General features: G+C 39.2%; 1 protein-coding gene across 1 annotated transcript in view; it reads left to right on the top strand.

The window, feature by feature from the left end:
- LOC131435235 (heparan sulfate 2-O-sulfotransferase pipe) overlaps nt 1-15,039 on the top strand; it is a 386,750-nt gene extending 371,711 nt beyond the window's left edge. The window contains exons 5-6 of the mRNA XM_058602904.1: nt 13,538-14,097; nt 14,169-15,039. Of these exons, the coding sequence (XP_058458887.1) occupies nt 13,538-14,097; nt 14,169-14,493 (885 nt within the window). The 3' untranslated portion in view covers nt 14,494-15,039. The remainder of the gene's footprint in view (nt 1-13,537; nt 14,098-14,168) is intronic.
- The last annotated feature ends 7,175 nt before the right edge of the window (nt 15,040-22,214 follow it).

A 22,214-nucleotide genomic window follows, 5' to 3' on the forward strand; every position in this document is an offset into this window, starting at 1 on the left:
AAAAGATATAACTTTTGCACCAGAGAGCGTTATATTAAAAGCACATTTTGATTTATGAGTGAATGGCGCTTTTCCGCTTTGATTTAGTTGCGGTGGCGAAAACTCTTCGGTACGATTTAAAGTCGATTGTTTCTGCTGTGAGTAAGGCTGTTTCTTTTTTTTTCCATACAATCAGAACTCAGTTTGCTTACATTAAACTTTGCTAACCAGATTGGTTTGAACCCTTTCATCGATTTCACCCCAATCAATCAGTGGTAAGACTACAAAATATAATATAGATTGATCGACGGAAAGGCTCTGTTTGTTCACCAGAAACGAATTTCGATATCAGGCAGCAGGTTCCAGGCGCCACAGTCAGCTGCTGCCCAGATTGTCTCTCTGTCTCTCTTTTCGTTCAACGTTTGCTAGTCTACTGGATAGCCAAAGCAAAGCACACGAAGAATATCCGCAAATAGATTGCCCTCCAGTCCGGTCAGTGCTTTATGGTGCGCCACCTCCAACACGGCTTCGTGGTCGGCACGTGCCCTGTTTCCTAGCCACTAGTAGTCCGGCCGGTCGACCCCCGAGGCTCCGGGGGCCATAAAATACTTCTGCACTTTGTGGCACCCAACTGTCCGGAAAATCAATTGCAACAACTCATGTATTTTATTATCGGCCGAACAAGCTGTAATCCTAGCAGATTAGACAATGCATGAATTAAACTCGGACGAACAACGCCACCGTTGGCTCACAGATAAAGTCACTACTAATGCGACGAAATGCTGCTGTTCTGATGATTTGTTCGATTTGAAGTAAAATCTTTGAACAATAAGTTGATAATATTCCTGAGGGATTTCATTTCCTCACAAGATGGGGGGAGCCAAAAATAAAAACCAGCACAAAAACGCTCTCTCATAACTCAATGCCGGCACCTAAATGGATCATTAAACTAACATTTCTGGGCAGTAAATCTCGCGTTTTATGCTACTTGCGCTCCACGATCCATGAATTAGGACTTACAGTCATACCACGTCTCAGTTCACAATGTCGTTAGTATGAGTCTTTTTGAATTCTAAATCATATCGATAAATAGCAACGATTGTCGTCAGAATTAAAATTTCAACAATTTTAAAACACAACTTAACTCATTAATTTCATAGCAATCAAAGCGAACATAAAAAAATTAAAATTTTAATAAATGTTTCCCGTCCGAAATGTACTTAAATTGTTTCATTGATGAGCAATCTTCTACTGTTTGGGAGTTAATAATAGTACTACGGAGCAAAATTTAACGAATAAGGTGAATGGGGAGGGAAAACAGATACACTGAAAAAGATCGCTATCCAGGATTGTTCGAAAATAAGCTATCCATAATTTTTTCTTTCAAATTCTGATACAAAACGATATTTTATTCAAACTAAAAATTTATGCTTTATTGTACGATGTTAAACTTGAGCATAATGAAAACCGGATGAAATTTAAGTTATTCCTCCACGAATTTTCGAACTTTTGATCGAACGCTCTTCATCAGGTTCCGGACAAGTATTGGACGCTTGAGCCCAGATGCCTTACCAATCTACTTGAAGACGATTCACGATTGCCCAGTAATGTTCGATGGGTCGAAGCTGAGGGTAGTTTGGTGGATTGATATTTTTCTCAACGAAATTTATACCCTTTACTGCAAGCCAATTGAGAGTGGTTTTAGCATAGTGAGCCGACGCCAAATCCGGCCAAAACGAAAACAATCGCGGCACCCACTTGGAAAAAAAACCTTTTTCATGCTCAATTTTTCATGAAGGATAGTAAATACACTTCCATATGATATCTGTGTCATCTCAGCAATCTCACGGAGCTTCACTTTACGATCTTTGATTATAATTTTTGTCACTTCACTCACATTTTCCAGTGTAACGGCTTCCACAGGTCTATCCGAGCGTTCCGCGTCATTTGTGTCGGTACGACCACGTTTAAACTCGGCGAACCACCGTCAAATCGTTGCTTGCACGGTGTTTTTAACCATCTTTTATCAAAATACGAAACTCGATTTTTTCCATTTTTTAAACAAACTACAAAACGACTTTACTCCAACCTTGATAACTCAGCTGTTTCTGGTCGGATCGACTTAAAATTTTGACCCGTTTCAAGCAAAGGTTAGTACTCTAGAAAGACGTGGTTACTGGTTTACTACGAGCGCCATCTCTGCTTTAGTCTCGGGACTTATTGATCCATGTGTTATAGATTTTTGCTCACAATCCTCACTGGCCCAAAGCTGCCGACTCTCCCCTACAGGACAATAGCATGTATTATGTCAATAATGATAATTGAATTTGCGTTTGGATGGTGTCTGGAAAAAAACTAATTCCGGTTGTTGTAATAATTCATTTTTACATTTGATTTTCTGTTTATCGATTTTGGCCACTACGATATTTTATTAACGAGTGTCAAAATACAATGAAAAGGTATCAAAAAGGACGTGGCTTCAAAATCATTGTTGATCGTGTAATTGAAACGCTGATTAATTTCACAATGAATTTTAGCTGGAGTGAAATCAGCCAGACATTTTCATTGCTATATTCGATAAATGAAAATATGTAATTGAAATTTGAATCGTGCTAGCCGACTAATGATTTGTTGCGCACCTGGAGTGGTACAGAAAATGTCACGAAAACTGTTCCCGCCTCCAACAGCCAAGCTAATTTATAGTCGTACGTAGCTCATCACCGCGCACGGAATTCACTTGTATGCAAAACCCTCGTCGTCCTAGCAACAGGAAAATACGTTAATTGATTTCACTTTTTTGTTGTCCCTGGGGCTGAAAAACACGAGCACGTAAAATTTCGCTAACGATTATCACGTCGCAGTAATCCACTACAAATTCGTCTACCCGTCGCGCAAACCACCTCTCGGCTCCACCTGTGCTCTATCAAAGACGCACCGTCTGAAAGTTCCTACGGACTACGTTCACAGTGTATCCTACCATAGCATGCCTTGCTCACGCAAACGCAGGCGATGAACAAACGAAAAAAAAAACAACAACAATTTGTCCGCTGCGGAGCAAGCCGTTTTGATACGGTCGTCCCCTGAAGCTAAATTATGAGTTTCATGTGGTGTCACCGGTCCTGAGAAGATGTGCTTCTACTGCATAAACCGCTGGCACCGGTGCCACCCAAGCTACCACCGCATGTTGATATGGGCTAAGACGTATGCAAATTAGAGAACATCTTGCAAGTTTGTATCAAACCTACCCCCCTTCCATACCCTTCCTGGCTGACGACTTTCTAGACGACCACCATCGGAACAAACGACAAAAAGGACAATGGTGCGGATTCGGATGTTGAAGTACCGGAACACTCGCAAAATACCCCAGACTCGGTGCAACTCGAGAAAAAAAAGAAAGAAATACCACCCAACACCCATAAAACTCCCAAAGGGGCTACTGAAGGGAATGGTTCCATAAAATTTTGCACTTTTTCATATGTCCTTGTTTTGTTCCATTTGTGTAGGATGATTTAGTTGTGCGAACGTTGTCTCTTCGTCGGCTGCGGCTGCGGCTGCGGCTGCGGTGCGGTGCGGTGACGGCTGTCGACGGCATGAGGACTGAGGAGGAGACTAACTGCTCTTTGCAATCTTTTATATTCTCTACTCGCACGACAATTGTGACAACAAACAATCCCATTTGGGTTTTCCGGTGCAAACGGAACGGGAATCGCGCGATAAACAATCTCAGAAGTTTTGAGCTATACATTACATATAGCAATTATTTGTAGTTGGCTCGTGGTGGGAATGATGCTGCTTTCAAATTTGAAAAATCGATACTACCCAGGATGCTCTTTCTCTCTTTTCTAGTCGCTGGATGGTAGAAAAGCAAAAAAGCACTTTGGTCCTTGGAACACTGAGCATGATCTCTGCTATTGTTCACCAGTAGAGTGAACGGCGGTGTGTTGATTCGTTTTGATTATTCAAATTATGAGAAACCTTGTTTTTAATTAATAGAATCTTAATAACGAACTCTGTTCAGTCTACGAGGGACTGGGTTTCCTACCCATAAATCACTTACAAACGCCAAAGACCTAGGTATATTCAAGGCTCCCCGTTTTTCGTTTCAGTTTTTACTTTGTTTGAGCCTTCTAACCGGGGGAAGCACCGTCACGGAACCAAGCAGTACATCATCGTCGATTCAGTGCCACACTACCGGTGCCGAGATGTGATTCACGTTTTCCACTTTCTTCATTAGGAGACCATCAGCGAGAATTTACTGCTTGCTGGAGGCTCAGTTTTTCGCAGAACCACCGACCAACCGACCGACCGACCCCGGCTAATAAACCGGGGCGGATGAATGTGGAGTTTTAGGATCGGTCGTAATGCGCCTCCGGGTTGCAATCAAACTGCTATTGAAAACAAGTAAATAATGGTTGCTACGGGACCAGAAGCCAGTCGAGCTCGACGGACGTTTCCATGTTTTGCAATCGTTTACAATAGTTCCGTAAACGAGTGAGGTTTGGCGGATACCGGAAAAGCCACCCACCGTCCATAGGAACTGGATTTGATAAATTTCTTAGAGTTAATTTGCTTAATAGACTGAAGTATCTTGTTACGAAATCTTATTACAAACAATCTGTAATATATGAAAACAAAAATTTAAAATTTGACCATTGCAAGTTGTCAAAAATTAATCCAAAATCTTTTCAAACCGGAAACCCCGTTCTAGACCATGTTACTCACTTGAACACCGGTAATTGCCTTGTTCAGTGTTTCATCAAATATCAAATTGTGGCCGAGTTTAACCGTTTTTTTTTTAATTCAGAAAATCTGTAAATCTAAAAAACTCAGCTTTGTAAAGACTGTACCATAAAGTATGGACAGACTTTGATTTCGCTGTAAATAATTCACAAGTGTTAGATATTCAAATTTTATTTGATATACTGATAATATTAGACTACAACCACAGAACAGCTGGCGCACCTTCTTGTGAGCGTTCCTCATTAAACTCCGTACAGACTTCTTGGCGACAAGTTTTGACACTTTTTCCGATCTTTTTCAAACTGTTGAATGGTTTCGGCTGCCGAAACATGTTTCCTAAGATGTGGCTTCGTTAATGCCCAAAATTCCTCAATTGGTCGAAGCCGTGAGCAATTTGATGGATTCGTGTCTTTTGATGCGAAAGTGACATTTATGGTAGTATACCATCCTACCGTTGATTTCGAGTAGTGGCAAGAAGCAAGATCTGGCCAGAAGACAACAGGATCCTTGTGGCTTCGAATCATGGGTAGAAGTCGTTTTTGTAAACATTCCTTGATGTAAATTTCGCTGTTCATTGAAGCAGTGGTGATGAAGGGTTTCGAAATCTTACCGCAGTTACAAATTGCTTGCCAGACCATAGCTTTCTTACCAAATTTTTCGACTTCGATCGATGTCTCGGACTGGTTTAACACTTGCCCTTCTCGCACCGTATAATATTGTGGTCCCGGCAAGGATTTGTAAACGAGTTTCACGTAGGTTTCGTCGTCCATGATTATGCAGTTCAAATTTCCAGCAAGAATCGTATTGTACAACTTTCGAACCCTCGGTCTGATCGATGCTGCTTGTTTCGGACTACGTTTTGATTGTTTCTGCTTCTTATAGGTTCGAAGATTTAAACGTTCTTTAGCACGAAGAACATTTGACTTCGAAGTGCTCACTTTTTTGGCCACATCCCGAACTGAAACCTCCTTCTTTTGTTCGAACGCCTTCAGTATACGTTTATCCAACTGAGGGTTAGCAGGACCCTTTTTCCGACCCGTTTTCGGTTTATCCTCAAAAATCCTGCTCATCCAGCTGAAAGTCCACGCATTTCGGAACAAACTAATGACAACGAATAAACAACTGCACAAGTGGTTAGAGAAGAGTGTAAACAACAGGACGAAGCCATAAAAATTGACAGATTCTGAACCATTGTGAAATGGCAGCGGTTTTTGGTTGCGTCCATATTTTCTGTGACAGTCTTTAGGAGTACACAGTGGATTTTTCTATAGTTACACAAATTGAAAAATTAGGGAACCTATCTTGAGCTCAAAATTTTCCCAATTGCATTTTCTTTCGTGTTTCGTCTTCGACTCATCGGCACGGTAGCAGCTAAGCAGACTAAGCTAAGTTGACTCTATTTAACAGTTCGGCTGAAAAGATCGTATCGTTTAATAGAGACACACATTTTTTTGCCAAAATTAGTTTTTATTATTCAACATAATTGCCATCAAAGGCGATACAGCGATTATAGCGATCTTCCAACTTTTCGATACCATTTTTGTAGTACGATTTGTCCTTTGCCTCAAAATAGGCCTCAGTTTCAGCGATTACCTCTTCATTGCTTCTAAATTTTTTACCAACGAGCATTCTCTTGAGGTCTGAGAACAGGAAAAAGTCACTGGGGCCCAAATCTGGAGAATACGGTGGATGAGGGAGCATTTCAACAGCTCCAAACACTGCTCAGAATCATCAATTCGTTGTTGTTTTTGATCGATTGTGAGCTCACGCGGCACCCATTTTGCACAAAGCTTTCTCATATCCAAATATTCGTGAATAATATGTCCAACACGTTCCTTTGATATCTTTAGGGTGTCAACTATCTCGATCAACTTCACTTTACGGTCATTTAAAATCATTTTGTGGATTTTTTTCACGTTTTCATCGGTAACAGCCTCTTTTGGGCGTCCACTGCGTTCATCGTCTTTGTCATAGACGCTCGGGGAAGCATGAGATAGGGACTTGTGAGGACTTAGTTATCTCACCATTTGACGACCGGTGCCGCGTTTGCTCACTGTTGACCAAAAACGAGAACGAGTTGATGATTCTGAGCAGCGTTCGGCGATGTTTAAACGTAACAGACCAGAATTTATGCGTCGATATGTGACAATGGATGAAACATGGATCCATCCCTTCACTCCGGAATCAAAACGATCGTCATCGGAGTGAACAGCAACTGGTAAACCTCGCTCAAAGCGCCCGAAAGCACAACAAACGGCTGGAAAGGTTATGGCCTCGGTATTTTGGGATGAGCGTGGTGAAATATTTATCGACTCTCTTGAGAAAGGAAATTCCATTAACAGTGAATATTATATAGCGTATTCGGAGCGTTTGAAGGCTGAAATTTCAAAGAAACGACTGCATATGACAAAGAAAAAAATTCTTTCATCAAGACAATGCACCTTGACACAAGTCAATCAAAACAAAGGCAAAACTACAGGAATTGAACTTCGAATTGCTTTTACATTCACCGTATTCGGCAGATTTAGCTCCCACTGACTACTGGCTGTTCGCAGACCTTGCAAAAATGCTCGTCGGTAAGAAATTTCGCACGTTATCGCTGAACCTGAGGGCCTCTTTTGAGGCAAAAGATAAATAGTTCTACAAAAGTGGTATTGAAATGTTAGAGCGGTGCTGAAATGATTGCGTTGCTTTTGATGGAGATTACGTTGATGAATAAAGTAAATTTTGAACCAAAAAAATTCGTGCTCTCTTTGTTAGGCCCGGGACTTTTCAGCTAATTTGTTATTAAATTTGTCAAATTAAAAGACAAGACTTGTAGCAATAACACAAGAGCTACAGAGCTTTAACATGCCCATAAAAAATGTCTTCGAAAGATAGCATTAAAGCACGTTCTAACTTCATATTATATTTTAATTTAGTTATATTTGAAATTCATGTTCAATGCCAACCCAAATGCTCTCGCTGCTGACGGTTATAACTTTGCCCCCCCACCCCGCATTTCATCACGGTTTCTCTGCGAGCCAATAGTTAGTTTGCAGAGGGTAATGCAGCAATGTAGCGTCTCACACACGAAAACTTGCATAACGAGCATGAGTACTTAATGCTTTTTGCTAGCAATGTCGCTTGTTAGAATGGCAAGGAAAAATAATAAACATTCCTTGCTATTCACAATGAAAATTCCTCACGGAACTGCATCCGCACCGTGTGCCGTTTGATTGCTGCATTCCGTCCGTCACTTCTTGCTGTAATCGTACCGCTTTGGCGTACAGTGGTTCTTTTGTTGTTCTGTAACTACAAACATACGACAACTTGCTTAGTTTGGTATGAAAAGAAACGATTTTCGTTCTTTTATAAAACACTATTATTTGAGATGTGGAATGACGAAAGAAAACTAAGAAGAGATGGATAAATGTTTGCCTATACTAACAATGGACCTAAGAAGTATGCATCGACAAGACGTCGTAGCACAGGACAATGTCAAAAAACTACATGAAATGGTATTGGCTGATTGGACAATGACAGATGATGACAACATTATCCTGCCGCTGGGTGCCGCGAACGCGAGCACACTTCGTGAACGTGTTTGGCTATGCTAATGCGAAGGCCAGTGTACGTTTGGAGTCGATTGGTAGCTATTCAACATACTAGAGAACATAATGAATGCCCGGCAATGAACTGAAGTCGGCCTAAAGTAGGGTCATTGGAACGGAAATATTTTAATGCACGATTTTTGGAATAGCCATGCCATACTTGTGGTGGACTAGCTCTCGAAAAAAGGAAAACCATCAACAGCGACTATTACTGCACAATTGAAGGCCAAAAAGGTCGCCCGATTTGTTGATTCTATGGAACTATGGTTTCTTCAAAAACCTCAAATGAGAAATGATTATTATTCGTGCTATTTTTGATGATCACGACGCAGTTTTGCATGATTTTCATCTAGCAGAACGCACAATGAATAAATCAGAAAACACTTTCGTGAAAATTGCTGCCGGCATCACCGTCTCATCGTTGAGTACAATATTCAATTACCATTCGGTGAACGTAAGCATTTCTTTGAAAGTGTGTAATTACTGTCGGAATCCAAACATGCAACATTCAAGTCCCTTCGTCGAGCGGTTTACGACTCGTCGCCCGAGACGTACGAACTCGGTTTATTTCTCTATTCCAAGCCAACCTGGATGGACGGAGCGACAGTAAGTTCTTTGTATAGTAAAAATATTGCTTCATTTTTATGCGGTCCTGCATTCATTTTCCTGTACATTTTACAGTGACAGGTCGCCAGCTAGTTCGAGCGTACCCCTTTCTTGTTTGTCCCTTTTGGATCGGGTGCACCAGACAACTACTAGTCGGCAGAAAAGAGCACATAAAATTTAAAATTGAGCGCATCAGTTTTTTTTGACAGTCGTGTGAAGGCAGCCGCTAGTAAAATTTCGCTTGCCCAAAGAGCAATGCTTGCAACAATGCATTCTAAGAAGTTCTTCAGCTTGTTTCGGAAGACGGCGATACGGTTGAAAATGATAGCGATATTCTTTTGTTCAATACAATGTCATTGAATACGAACTAGTGAAGGTACCGCTTTCAATACGGAATGGATAATAAAATGAGTTCATTTGTCAAAATGTTATCTATGTCTTTCCCTTTTGATATTATTTGTTTTTTTCTGTATTGGATTAAATTTGGTACAAACTCATTAAACCAAAGGTCACAGCAACTGCCAGCTCAAAACAAAACAAATATTATGCACGTAATTCATGCCTTTGATGGTGTGAAATTTTTATTTGCCTGATGCCACTGAGTCAATCGGATGCAATGAATAAACTGAAACATGTGTGGATGTATACAGCGGGTAGAGATGCCTTGCGGTCGTCTGACTTAGATTCAGATGGACTTTTTAATGCCTTCCCAAAAACGATTGGTTCGATTGATTCGGTACTTTCATCCAAGCGCCTTCGTATTAGGCAAATATTAAGATTAAGTGGAAAACCCCTTCTTAATCCACCTAGTGGTGTGATAATGCCTTTCTCTTCTTTCATAACAGTCTCATGAAAATATGTTTCATACTTTTATTAAATAAATTTGGATACTAATTTTGACACCAATTGATTCAGATTGATTCGAGTAGTTCACAAAAGCATGCTTCAGTGTTTATGTCACACAGTCAGCTTCATTTTTCCAAACAAGGGCTTACATTTGCGTTGCCTATTTGTATGAGAACAGTGATGCTAATCTAAAAACCTGTTTTAATCCACCTAGTGGTGTAATGATGCCTTTCTCATGTACATATAATATTGTGATATTCTATTCAAAAATTTTCTCTTCGATTTTTGAAAGAAACAAAGTGATTGTTTATGCATAACATACAGAATAAAACAGTGCTTTGATTGAGTAAGCCATCCTTAAGAGAACGAAATGGGTTCACTATTATATGCACTTCCGGCACCGGAACCCGAGAACCGGTATAATCGAAGTCGGTTCGTACGGCCACCAACTAACATGACACACAAACTCTTCTAATACGCACCCTATAACTCCGGATTCGGAAGTCGGATCCGGATGAAATTCAGGAATTTCGTATGGGACCCGGAGACCTTTCATTTGAATCTAAGTTTGTGGAAATCGGTCAAACCATCGCTGAGAAAAGTGAGTGAGATTCATTTTGGTACTTATGACCACTATTTCTGGTACTTCCGGAACCGGATACCGGGAACCAGGATAGCCGGAATCGGTTTGTTTAGTTGCCTACTGATAATGACTATCGGTTTGTGTAGTTTTGAGACCAGTTTAGAAAAATTTTCACGTTTTTTGTTTCGCCGGTTTAAGTGACGGTGTACAATATTGAACACACGTTACCCTATAATTCCGGAACCGGAAGTCGGATCTTGATGAAATTCAGGAATTCCGTATGGGACCACGAGACCTTTCATTTGAATCCTAGTTTGTCAAAAATCGGTTCAGCCATCTCCGAGAAAACCTAGTGAGATTATTTGACACATACACACACACACACACACACACACACACACACACACACACACACACACACACACACACACACACACACACACACACACACACACACACACACACACACACACACACACACACACACACACACACACACACACACACACACACACACACACACACACACACACACACACACACACAGACATTGCTCAGCTCGATGAACTGAGTCGAATGGTATATGACATTTTCACTAGTCGGTTTTTCAAGTGATTGCATAACCTTTCTATATGAGAAAGGCAAAAATGGTATATAACACTATGGGTCTCCGAGGTTCCGTTCGAAAGTCGGGTTTTCCAGCAATTCTAATACCTTTCTAAAGAGAAAGGCAGAAAGCCTTCTTAGTCCACTTAGTGGAATTTTCATATATCTTGAAAAATCACCAGTACATGAAATTTTCGAAATCGAAAAAAAATTTTTAATGCCAAAAGGCTTAGAATTGCATGAAACGTCGAGATTTAGTGTCATCTCGAAAAAAAAAATTTTTTTTAAATCGACTTTTTGGGACTTTTTCTAAATTCCAGAAAGTTGATTTTTTCAAAAAAATTGTTTTTTGAGATGACACTAAATCTCGACTTTTCATGCAGTTTTAAAAGTTTCGGCATAAAAAAAAATTCAATTTTGGAAATTTCATGTATTTCATCATTTAATTAGAAATATTGCCACATATTGATTTGAATGTCCATAGTCTTTTTTTGTCGTGAATACGACTTACTTTACTATGGGGTGCCTTCTCAAAATTTACCCTCTGAGAGAGTGATAAGTTTTCAACATAATTCTTGCTACATGCCATCGGAAATATGATCACAATTTTATGATAAAATTTTCAGTTGTGTGACATAACCTCAAATAGTTCAAAATTAAACTTTTTTGAAATGTTTGGTATAAACGAGTATCAAAGAGGATATTTCATAAGGCGCGTTTACCTTTCTCGTATTTTGAAAGTTCATAGCTCAGTGATCTATGGAAGGATTTATATAATCTAACTACCAATAGAATCGAAAATTTTCAACTTGAACGTGTATTTCAACAACATTGAAGTTTTTCAACAGTATACTATTGGAAAACCTGTTTGATTTAACCTTTGACAGCACAAACCAATCAGAACGCGAGATGTCTGCATACAAGATATACAAGAGCATCCATATAAAAGTTGAGTGGTCCATTTTTCCTACCATTTGCAGAGTATCTGTTCCCGAAACAAGACACACGAGAGCAACATCGAGGACCTGTCGTCTCACTGTTTCCCGTTCTGCGTACAGGAAATGAATTCTAGCAAAGAGGCTGTCCATACACCGCTGCCAGTAGCAGGTATAACATGAAAAGTGATGTGAGAAATAGCGTCATTTAAGTTAAAGCAGCTACTCTGAACGTACGAGACACCGTCAGGTAGATGGCACCGAAAACCGGTAGAATGGCAGATTTGTACCATCACTAACACATTCAATTACGAACGGCAATGCGAAAGCGGAAGTGATGATGTTGAATACATCTTTATACTAGTATCGGGTCGTGTGAAAATATGCCGATATGGGGTTGCCATATATACAGGTTAATCTGTATTTTATTTAGACATACATATATGTACAGATTAATCTGTATTATTATTATTATTATTACTATTATTATCATTATATTACTATCATTATTATTATTAAAATGGCTCTTGCATACCGATACATTTCAGACCAGGCCATTGCAATTGTCTCGTACTGAAATTTCGAGAAGAATCAGATATCTTCGAACATCATAGCTTCAATAAAAATAAACTACAAATTTGTCGTACCTAGCCTCCTATATTAGCAAATTAAAAAGGAATTGTTTCAAGTTTGGAATATATAGTTGTAGAATAGTAGCTGTTTAATGTAACTAATCTGTACATTAATGTAGGTGCATCGCTTCAAACTCTATTAGTGAAAAAGGGGAAAGCTTGCACAATTCATACAATCAATCAACTAACTGATATTCGGAAAAGTGATGGGAGCGTGCCAGTTTTTTCGTATTCACGACATCCAGTTATGTCTCTGACATTACCCACCCGTCTCTTTTTTTAATTGGTATTCATGGGTGTATGCTTATAATAACAATATGAGCTGTAAGGAATTCATTCAAACTGGTCGATAAATTCCTCCTCTAGCAGGATTCATTACCAAAAAAGCCAGTCTTCCGCAATATTTAGTAAGTAAATGGAAGTAAACCAACTCCTAAATGGAACTTCACTTACAATCACAGTTTCATCGCTTACAAATGAATTTGGATCTGGTTTCGACTTACGATTTTCGAGCGCTGAAAATTTCAAATCATCATTAAAACTGACTACCCAGAAATGGAACAATATCAAAACTATTCCAACGTGTCGGCTCTGCCAATCCCCATAACTTCAACATTCATGAGTAGCATTAAAGGCAACGTCCGATCCACGAAGACCAGGCATTTTCCCGCGCAAAAGGGCAATCATTATGCACTTGCAGCACTAAATGCTTTGTCACGCGGGACTCGTGTTGTACGCGCACGAGAGATAGATAGTTCATCAACGCTGCTAAACATAATCAGTATAGCAGATATGCCATTGTAATGTGAACACATTCATTCAGCAAGCTAATTCAGTTCTGGTAATTACAATTGTGATAACGGAGATGACGACAAGCAAAAGCGAGCTGATTTACAACAATGGCAATCTATCTTATTAACACACGCCGTCTGTTTCATTTGTATATTCTTTGAACGTATCTATTGTTTAGGATGATATGAATTACAAGTTTATTTTTCTTCTACTTCTTCTCTTCAGATGCAAACCCTGAGTGCCCACGACCTGAACAACACCCGCCGATCTCAGGTGCCCATCATTTTCTTCAACCGTGTCCCGAAGGTAGGCAGCCAGACGTTTATGGAGCTGCTGCGTCGATTGTCGATACGGAACGATTTCACCTTCCATCGGGACGTCGTGCAACGGTTGGAAGTGATTCGGCTGTCCCCCGATCGCCAGCAGGAACTCGCCGAAATGGTTACCGATCTACCGATGCCGTCGGTTTACGTGAAGCACGTGTGCTACACTAACTTCACCCGGTACGGTCTTCCGATGCCGATCTACGTGAACATGGTTCGAGACCCGGTCGAGCGTATCATCAGTTGGTATTACTACGTGCGCGCTCCCTGGTACTTTGTCGAACGAAAACAAGCCTTTCCCGATCTTCCTCTGCCAGATCCTCGCTGGCTGAAGAAGGATTTCGAAACCTGCGTGCTGCAGGGTGATCCCGAATGTACCTACGCTCAGGGTGCCATCCACGAAGGAATCGGAGATCATCGTCGACAATCACTATTCTTCTGTGGCCACGATGAACAATGCCTGTAAGGGAACAATCACAGTTAAACACTCGTTACATCTTTTTTTTTTCTAACCGCTATGCATTTTTCCACAGACCCTTCAACAGCCCCGGCGCATTGGAACGAGCCAAACATGCCGTCGAGAGCCAATACTCGGTGGTTGGTGTGCTGGAAGATTTGAACACTACGCTGGCCGTTCTCGAACGATACATTCCCAGATTCTTTGCCGGAGCGACTTCGTTGTACTTCAACGAGGTTAACTTGCTGCAGAAAATCAACAAAAACAATTTTAAACCTCCGGTCAGCGAAGAAATCAAGGACCTGGTCAGACGGAATTTTAGCCGAGAAATCGAATTTTACGAGTTCTGCAAGCAGCGACTGTATAAACAATATCTAGCAACACAGCTACCGCACAAATGAATAACAATCTCTCACACTACTTCCTTGTAAAGAGATACTCACCCACAGTCGAGTGGGGGACAGAGCAAACAGGAGGCCAACCTTAACAGTTCCCTGTCTTCATTGATTTTATTAAGAATCGTGAGTAAAAAAAAACGCGTACCCACATCCTTATTTATATAAAAAAAATCACGCACGCATATCGCATTCAGTTCATACTCGAGTGTAAGTAAGTTATCAAAACCATTGTAGATGTAGAAAGGGTTTTTTTTTATTTTAAATGCAACCATACAAACAAACAAACAAACAAACGAACAAATAAGCAAAACGGAAAAGTTTAACTTTGAATGTGATAAGGGTGATGTCGAAATTAAAAGTGTACATTTCATATCTCGGATACTTCCATAGGCAAAATGGTTTTATGACCGCCGAATCGATCGATCACCACTCCCACGAAAAGGTTGGGTTGATTAGCCAAGCAAAGTGTAGAAGAATCCTAGTAGATTACTAGCCTGTAGAGTTACTGTAGAAAGTATTAAATAAAGCTTAAATTATGACGTTCTTTAATCAATTGTTCAAGTGTCTGCAACTTAATTCTTCATTCAAATAGAGAAATTTACGTCCTATCAAACCGTACATACATAAGGTACCAATAGTCATTTCATTAGTAGAGTCACCATATTATTTAGCCGATTACTCGACTTTCAATCCACGAATTGTATCTTTGCCTTGATTCTAAGAAGAAATACCACAGGAAAAATAGAACAGAGCCATGCACAGCAGATCTCGCTAATGGTATAATGGAATATAATCAGTTCGCTTTCGTACCTCATCCGAGATAGTCGACACAGTATACCACTTACTGCAGGAACGATAGAAACAATGCGCAATCTAGTATGGTGAACGATAAGACGTTTCGAAATTAACAAACCTAAGCAAACAGTGATGATTCCGTTACCAAGGTCACTCGTATTCGATCTTCGTTACCAGAAATAGAAAATTATCTCATTTTAGAACGAGTTCCTGTTGTCAACTTAGGAAATTAATCGGAAGCATTCAATAAATACATTTGGATGTTTCCTAATCCGAATCATTTCTAACGTTTCTTCTTCGTTGAATTCAAACGAATTTCTATCTCGACGGCTGACGGTTAAAATCAATGACAGTCTATCGCAGGAGACCTTCGTTTTTCCTGAAATTTCAGAAGATAGCCATCTCGGTTCGCTTATTTCACTCCTGTTTGGCCTATCTCTTATGTCTCATATAGAAAGTTTATGGAATCACTGTGAGTACCAGCGGGCCGGGTTTCATATATTGCATTAATTTTTCTCGGAGATGACTGAACCGATTTTCACAAAACCTGATTCAAATGAAAGGTCTCGTAGTACCATACAACATGCCAGAATTTCGTTTAGATCTGACTTCTGGAATTATGGAGTAAAATATGCAAAAAAGAAAAACATGAGAGTGCAGATGACCGAACCGATTTTCAAAAAATCACTTTCGGATGAAAGGTTTATGGTCGCATAATAAATTCCTGCATTTCATTTAGATCCGACGTCCGGTTCCAGAATTATAGGGTAAAGTGTGTTAAAAATTTTACACCATCACTTGAAGGAGCGAAACAAAAAAAACGAAAAAAAAACAAATTACCAATTATTAATTTGTAGTTGGTTTTACGTAAAGTCGCAATAAATAAGTTCAGGTTTGCAGTCATTGCATATATTAGAAAAGCCAAATGAATGCGAAACACACAGCAAAGATGATTCTTTGGAAAAAGGTATACGATTCCATACACACTAAATTTTGATTCCGTTTAACGGTAATTTTTTTAACGAAAACTTACGGTAAAAATTAGAAATTTCCGATATTTTGGTAAATGAATTTTATTTTACAAAATCTATGCAAATTTTCACGCATTTTCATTTCAGAATTCTGTAATTAATATTACAATTCATACAGTAAATCAGAATAGTCGCCGAGTACGGTAAAAATCATTCTGTTCGTATGGTAAAAATGTCTTCCAGTAACCGAAATTCTGTAAATACTGATTGTCGTGAAAATTACCTGTCAAACAGTTATTAAAATCTCCAGTGTAGAATATATGAGTTTTAATAATTAATACAAAAAAAATGTTTTAAATGTATACTTTGTGATTATGATATCATCCGTCATTCTTGTTAGTTCAAATTTCGAGTGTAAGCTGTGTTTCGTATTCTAAGAAGAAAAAGCAGACATGCATCACGAGCATATAAATTCGTGCGTGATTCGCCGGCAGCTCATTCTTGCGACTACTTTCGAGATGGACGGATCGGACCAAGCCGAGGACACTGCAAGCAAGCAGCCTCAACGGATGCGGCTAGCCAAGAATGGCGCGTGAGACTGACTAAGGATAATCTCCGGAGGGTTGCGAGCTAGCAACCTCATCGAGTGCGGCCACTTACGGATGACGGCAGTGAGATTATCACAGCGACTACTGTTCCAGCCGAGCAGCGTGATGGTGTGCCTGCCAATCAGCAAACGGCCCCTACAACATCGATTCTCGACATCCAGTAGGTGTATTTTTATTATTCAAATAAAAAAAATATCAAGGGATTCGTTTTATGGATTGAAGTACTGGTGCACATATTTTCAATACATTAGAACTCTTAAAAGCTATGTCCACTTGCCGCCAACACATATCATTCGAGGGTAACATCTGGTGGCCTCGACGGATTGTGCGATATTCTGGATGACGCTCATTATTCCGATCAACCGGGACTACTACTGCTACTGATGAACTTTTTTTTTCTGTTTTTCGTCGATATGTAGGGCAACAAAACCATAGCCACTGGTTCTAATTTGCTCTACTCGTTTCTGTGAAAAATATTCAAATTCGTAAAACACAATCGTAAGTTCTAAATTTGTGTTGATTTTTTTAACCCTAAAATCCTTTTGAATATAGAATTTCATAAAAAAATAAAAACAAAAATAAAATAACTACCGAACCATTTGTTGAATGACACCAATTGGTTTACGGAACTGTTCAGTAGTTGTTTGAAAATTCAACAAAAATTTTATTACTGAACGGTCAGTAATCAATTGAATTACCGATCTGATTACCGAAACTTCAGCTGTTGAAAACTCGATAGAAAATTACCGAATTCTGCGAAATGTTCATAGTGTGTAAGAAATCGAAGATCGATTTTTTCTTGCATGTGCATTCTTGATGATCAAAAGAAACAATTTGCAAAAAGTTGGCAAATTTTTACTCTAGCCTTAGTTTTGAGAGGGGCCTAAACAAAAGTCCCCTGAACATTTTCAATAATACATGTTACAGAAACGGTGGGTCCGATTGATTTGGTGTCTTCTGCAATGTTTTAGGTATTTATAAAGACTTTGTAAAAAAAATTAGCACTGCTGCAAAAAAAATTAATGATGTTTCGTTTTGCCATGAATAACGCTTATGCAAAATTTGAGCCAAATAAAAAAATACCAAAATTAACATTTAAAAAAAATCTGTCATTTACGGTGGATTTGCTCCTCTTTCACTACCAGAAGAGTACTCTACTCGAGTAGAGTGTGAGATCAAAAAGAAAACTTTATTTGATGTTGTGCTGTTCGTATATATCGATTACTAAATTTTGGTCATTTTAACGGTTAAAAGATCAAAATCGAAAGCAAAAAAATGCTATGTGACATCAAACTGAAAACTAGTTTTGCTCTCAGTGAAAGCACATTGAAAACTTAGTATGATGTACATAGATTTTCTCGAAATAACACGTCACGAGCATAAGCGAAAAATAGAACAGCCAAAACAGGTTCGGGATAGCAGAAAGACTGTCCCAGAAAGTATGGACGCACTTTGATTTCGCTGTAAATAATTCACAAGTGTTAGATATTACAATTTTATTCGATATACTGATAATATTAGACTACAACAACAGAATATTATTCTCAACATTTGCTACATAGCCATTGTAGACTAGCTGGCGCACCTTCTTGCGAACGTTCTTCATTAAATTCCGTACAGACTTCTTGGCGACAATTTTTGACACTTTTTTCCAATCTTTTTCAAACTGTTGAATGTTTTCGGCTGCCGAGACATGTTTCCTAAGATGTGCCTTCGTTAATGCCCAAAATTCCTCAATTGATCGAAGTTGTGGGCAATTTAGTGGATTCATGTCTATTGGGACGAAAATGCCATTTTTGGTAGTATACCATTCTACCGTTGATTTCGAGTGGTGGTAAGAAGCAAGATCTGGCCAGAAGACAACAGGATCCTTGTGGCTTCGAATCATGGGTAGAAGTCGTTTTTGTAAACATTCCTTCATGTATATTTCGCTGTTCATTGAAGAAGTGGTGATGAAGGGTTTCGAAATCTTACCGCAACTACAAATTGCTTGCCAGACCATAGCTTTCTTAAAAAAATTTTCGACTTCAATCGATGTCTCGGACTGGTTTAACACTTGCCCTTCTCGCACCGTATAATATTGTGGTCCCGGCAAGGATTTGTAATCGAGTTTCACGTAGGTTTCGTCGTCCATGATTATGCAGTTCAAATTTCCAGCAACAATCGTATTGTACAACTTTCGAACCCTCGGTCTGATCGATGCTGCTTGTTTCGGACTACGTTTTGGTTGTTTCTGCTTCTTATAGGTTCGAAGATTCAAACGTTCTTTAGCACGAAGAACACTTGACTTCGAAGTGCCCACTTTTTTGGCCACATCTCGAACTGAAACTTCCTTCTTTTGCTCGAACGCCTTCAGTATACGTTTATCCAACTGAGGGTTAGCAGGACCTTTTTTTCGACCCGTTTTCGGTTTATCCTCAAAGGTGTTATCCTCACCGAACTTCCTGATTGCATTTCGCACGGCTATTTCACTTACTCCTTCCATTTTTTCTATCTTTCTCATTGACAGTTTGCGTTCTGTGCACCATTTGTACACAATTTTTCGACGTTGTTCTGCTGAAAGTCCAGGCATTTCGAAACAAACTAATGAAAACGAATAAACAACTGCACAAGTGGTTAGAGAAGAGTGTAAACAACATGACGCAGCCATAAAAATTGACAGATTCTGAACCATTGCGAAATGGCAGCGGTTTTTGGTCCATAGTTTCTGGGACAGTCTATATATTTAGGCGATTTTACTCGCAAGCAAGAAAAAAGATTTTATGCAATCTCCACACTACCGCGGAGAGAATCCGGATTCGAACTCAGGTGATTTGGAATGCGAACTTTTTGCGATTGGTATGGACTGTAAGCTAGCTAGTGGGAGATGGAAAATGTTTGATGGAGAATGTGCGATTATATGACAAGCAGTGTTGTTTCACAAAGTTGTATACAGGTAGTTTCTGTCAATGCACACTCGTTGCGTCGCTTCCATCCCGCATTCACCGTGAATAGCAATGTGGCTATTTGAGCACAGTATGAAAATGTTCTCTTTGTCCTTCTCATATCCATAACTGTAGCATTCGAACATTATAACATTAAATTGAGTTATCGCACATGTAATCACTTTGAAATATGAATTTAGAGGCTCTGAAGACAGAACGTTTTACAGTGAAGTCTCCTACAATACAGGGAACGTGAATTAGGAATCCTGCAAAAAGGTATCCAAGATCATTTGTTTTTTTCGACTATTTGGAACTATGAACGATTATCTCACTTCTGACCACAGATAGAACCATAACATCTTCAGTAATTTTTTAGTTCTTGTGTAGACTTATAATTTACAATCATTTGATGCAGAATTAGTCCTGTGGCTCAAAATTATGCAGATTTGGTTAGACGATTTCTTTGGAAGAGTGTATTAAAATTCCAAGATCTATTAGATGATTGATAAAATACTTCTCATAGTATCTAGCATTAGTGAGTACACTGAAGTCTTTTTTTATGCGAGTTTACGTACCGCATAAAAAACCTGTTTTAATCCACCTAGTAGTGTAATGATGCCTTTCTCATGTACATATAATATTGTGGTATTCTATTCAAAATTTTTCTCTTCGATTTTTGAAAGAAACCAAGAGATTGTTTGTGTATAACATACAGAACAAAACAGTGCTAAGAAAACGAAGTGGGTTCACTATTATATGCACTTCCGGCACCGGAACCCAAGAACCGGTATAATCAAAGAACCGACTTACGGTCACCAACTAACATGACATACAAACTCTACTAGTATGCACTCTAAATTACGATTTAAATGTTTGTTGCATCCGAAAATATGCAGTAATTTTTGGTAGGACCATAAGACCTTTCAATTGACCCTAAGATTGGTTTGGAGTCCAGTTTTTAATTTTTTTACGGTTTTTGTTCCCCCAGTTTAAGTGAAGGTGTACAATATTGAACACACTTAACCCTATAACTCCGGATCCGGAAGTCGGATCCTTATAAAATTCAACAATTCCGTATGGGACCGTAAGACCTTTCATTTGAATCTAAGTTTGTCAAAATCAGTTCAGCCATCTCCGAGAAAACCTAGTGAGATTATTTGACACATACACACACACACACACACACACAGAGAGAGAGAGAGAGAGAGAGAGAGAGAGAGAGAGAGAGAGAGAGAGAGAGAGAGAGAGAGAGAGAGAGAGAGAGAGAGAGAGAGAGAGAGAGAGAGAGAGAGAGAGAGAGAGAGAGAGAGAGAGAGAGAGAGAGAGAGAGAGAGAGAGAGAGAGAGAGAGAGATTGCTCAGCTTGTTGAACTGAGTCGATGAGAAAGGCAAAATGCATAAAAACGCATAACTTTGAAAACTCGCATAAAAAAGTCGCATAAAAAAATCGCATAAAAAAGACCGCATAAAAAAAGACCTTAGAGTATATGAAGTTGTAAGCATTTATAACTAGGAATGGGAATTGTTTTGAAGAGTATCTTCGACACAGCTTGTGGACTACTTGGGAATAGACAAATTAAACATATATTTTCTTGGTGGTTCCTCTAAGCCTTTAAAGTATTATTGAGAATTGGCTTCAGGTTCTTAAATCTGAGACATTCAATGTTCGATGTTCGAGCTTCGTAAACAATGATTTTTTCCATACTGTTGGATATAAAGTTATGGGTATTTTCAGAACGGGTTTGGCGAGTAGATTATTTTCGCCATCCAGGTCGCCGATTTCTGGATGCACTGAAAGTAATGGTCTAAAAACTTTGGAATGAACTTCACGACGTTACAAAGATCGAAACATTTTTTTTTAACTGAATACAAAAATGGTTACAGGACCGGATACTTAACGTATCTAGAAGAAAATCGATGATGTCAAATATATTTTTCATGTCAAATTCTTAAATAAGCTAGTGATTGGCGAGTGCTCTCGAGCCGTTCATTTGAACCGACTCGTAGCAATGAGTTAACGAACCACGACTCTTCAAAATTGTACCGCGGCTCTCAAGCAGAGTTGCCATTTTAAAATTTGTGTTTCAGCTTGGAAAATCTGTGTGCCTGTGTACGTCCAAATTTGATTGCGTTGTTGGTTAAACGATTATGTTTTCTAATGAAGCTGTCAAAAATACATAGGAACATTTATTCAGTAGTGAATTTTCAAAGAATTCTGTCGAAATAGGAGAAGAAAAATAGATTTTTTCCAAATGGAATTTCAACTTATTTATTTCAATATCCCGCTTCCTCGCACACGGCCACCTCTGATTGTGAAACACAATTTTAGATCGCCCATACCGCTCAGGCATTTCCGTGGCTCTCACACTCACTCTCTCGAACCGCTTCTCCACATTGACGTTTATTGAAAAAGAGCCAATGAGCCGT

This window comes from Malaya genurostris, chromosome 3 (assembly GCF_030247185.1).
Source record: "Malaya genurostris strain Urasoe2022 chromosome 3, Malgen_1.1, whole genome shotgun sequence".
NCBI classification, from domain to species: Eukaryota; Metazoa; Arthropoda; class Insecta; order Diptera; family Culicidae; genus Malaya; species Malaya genurostris.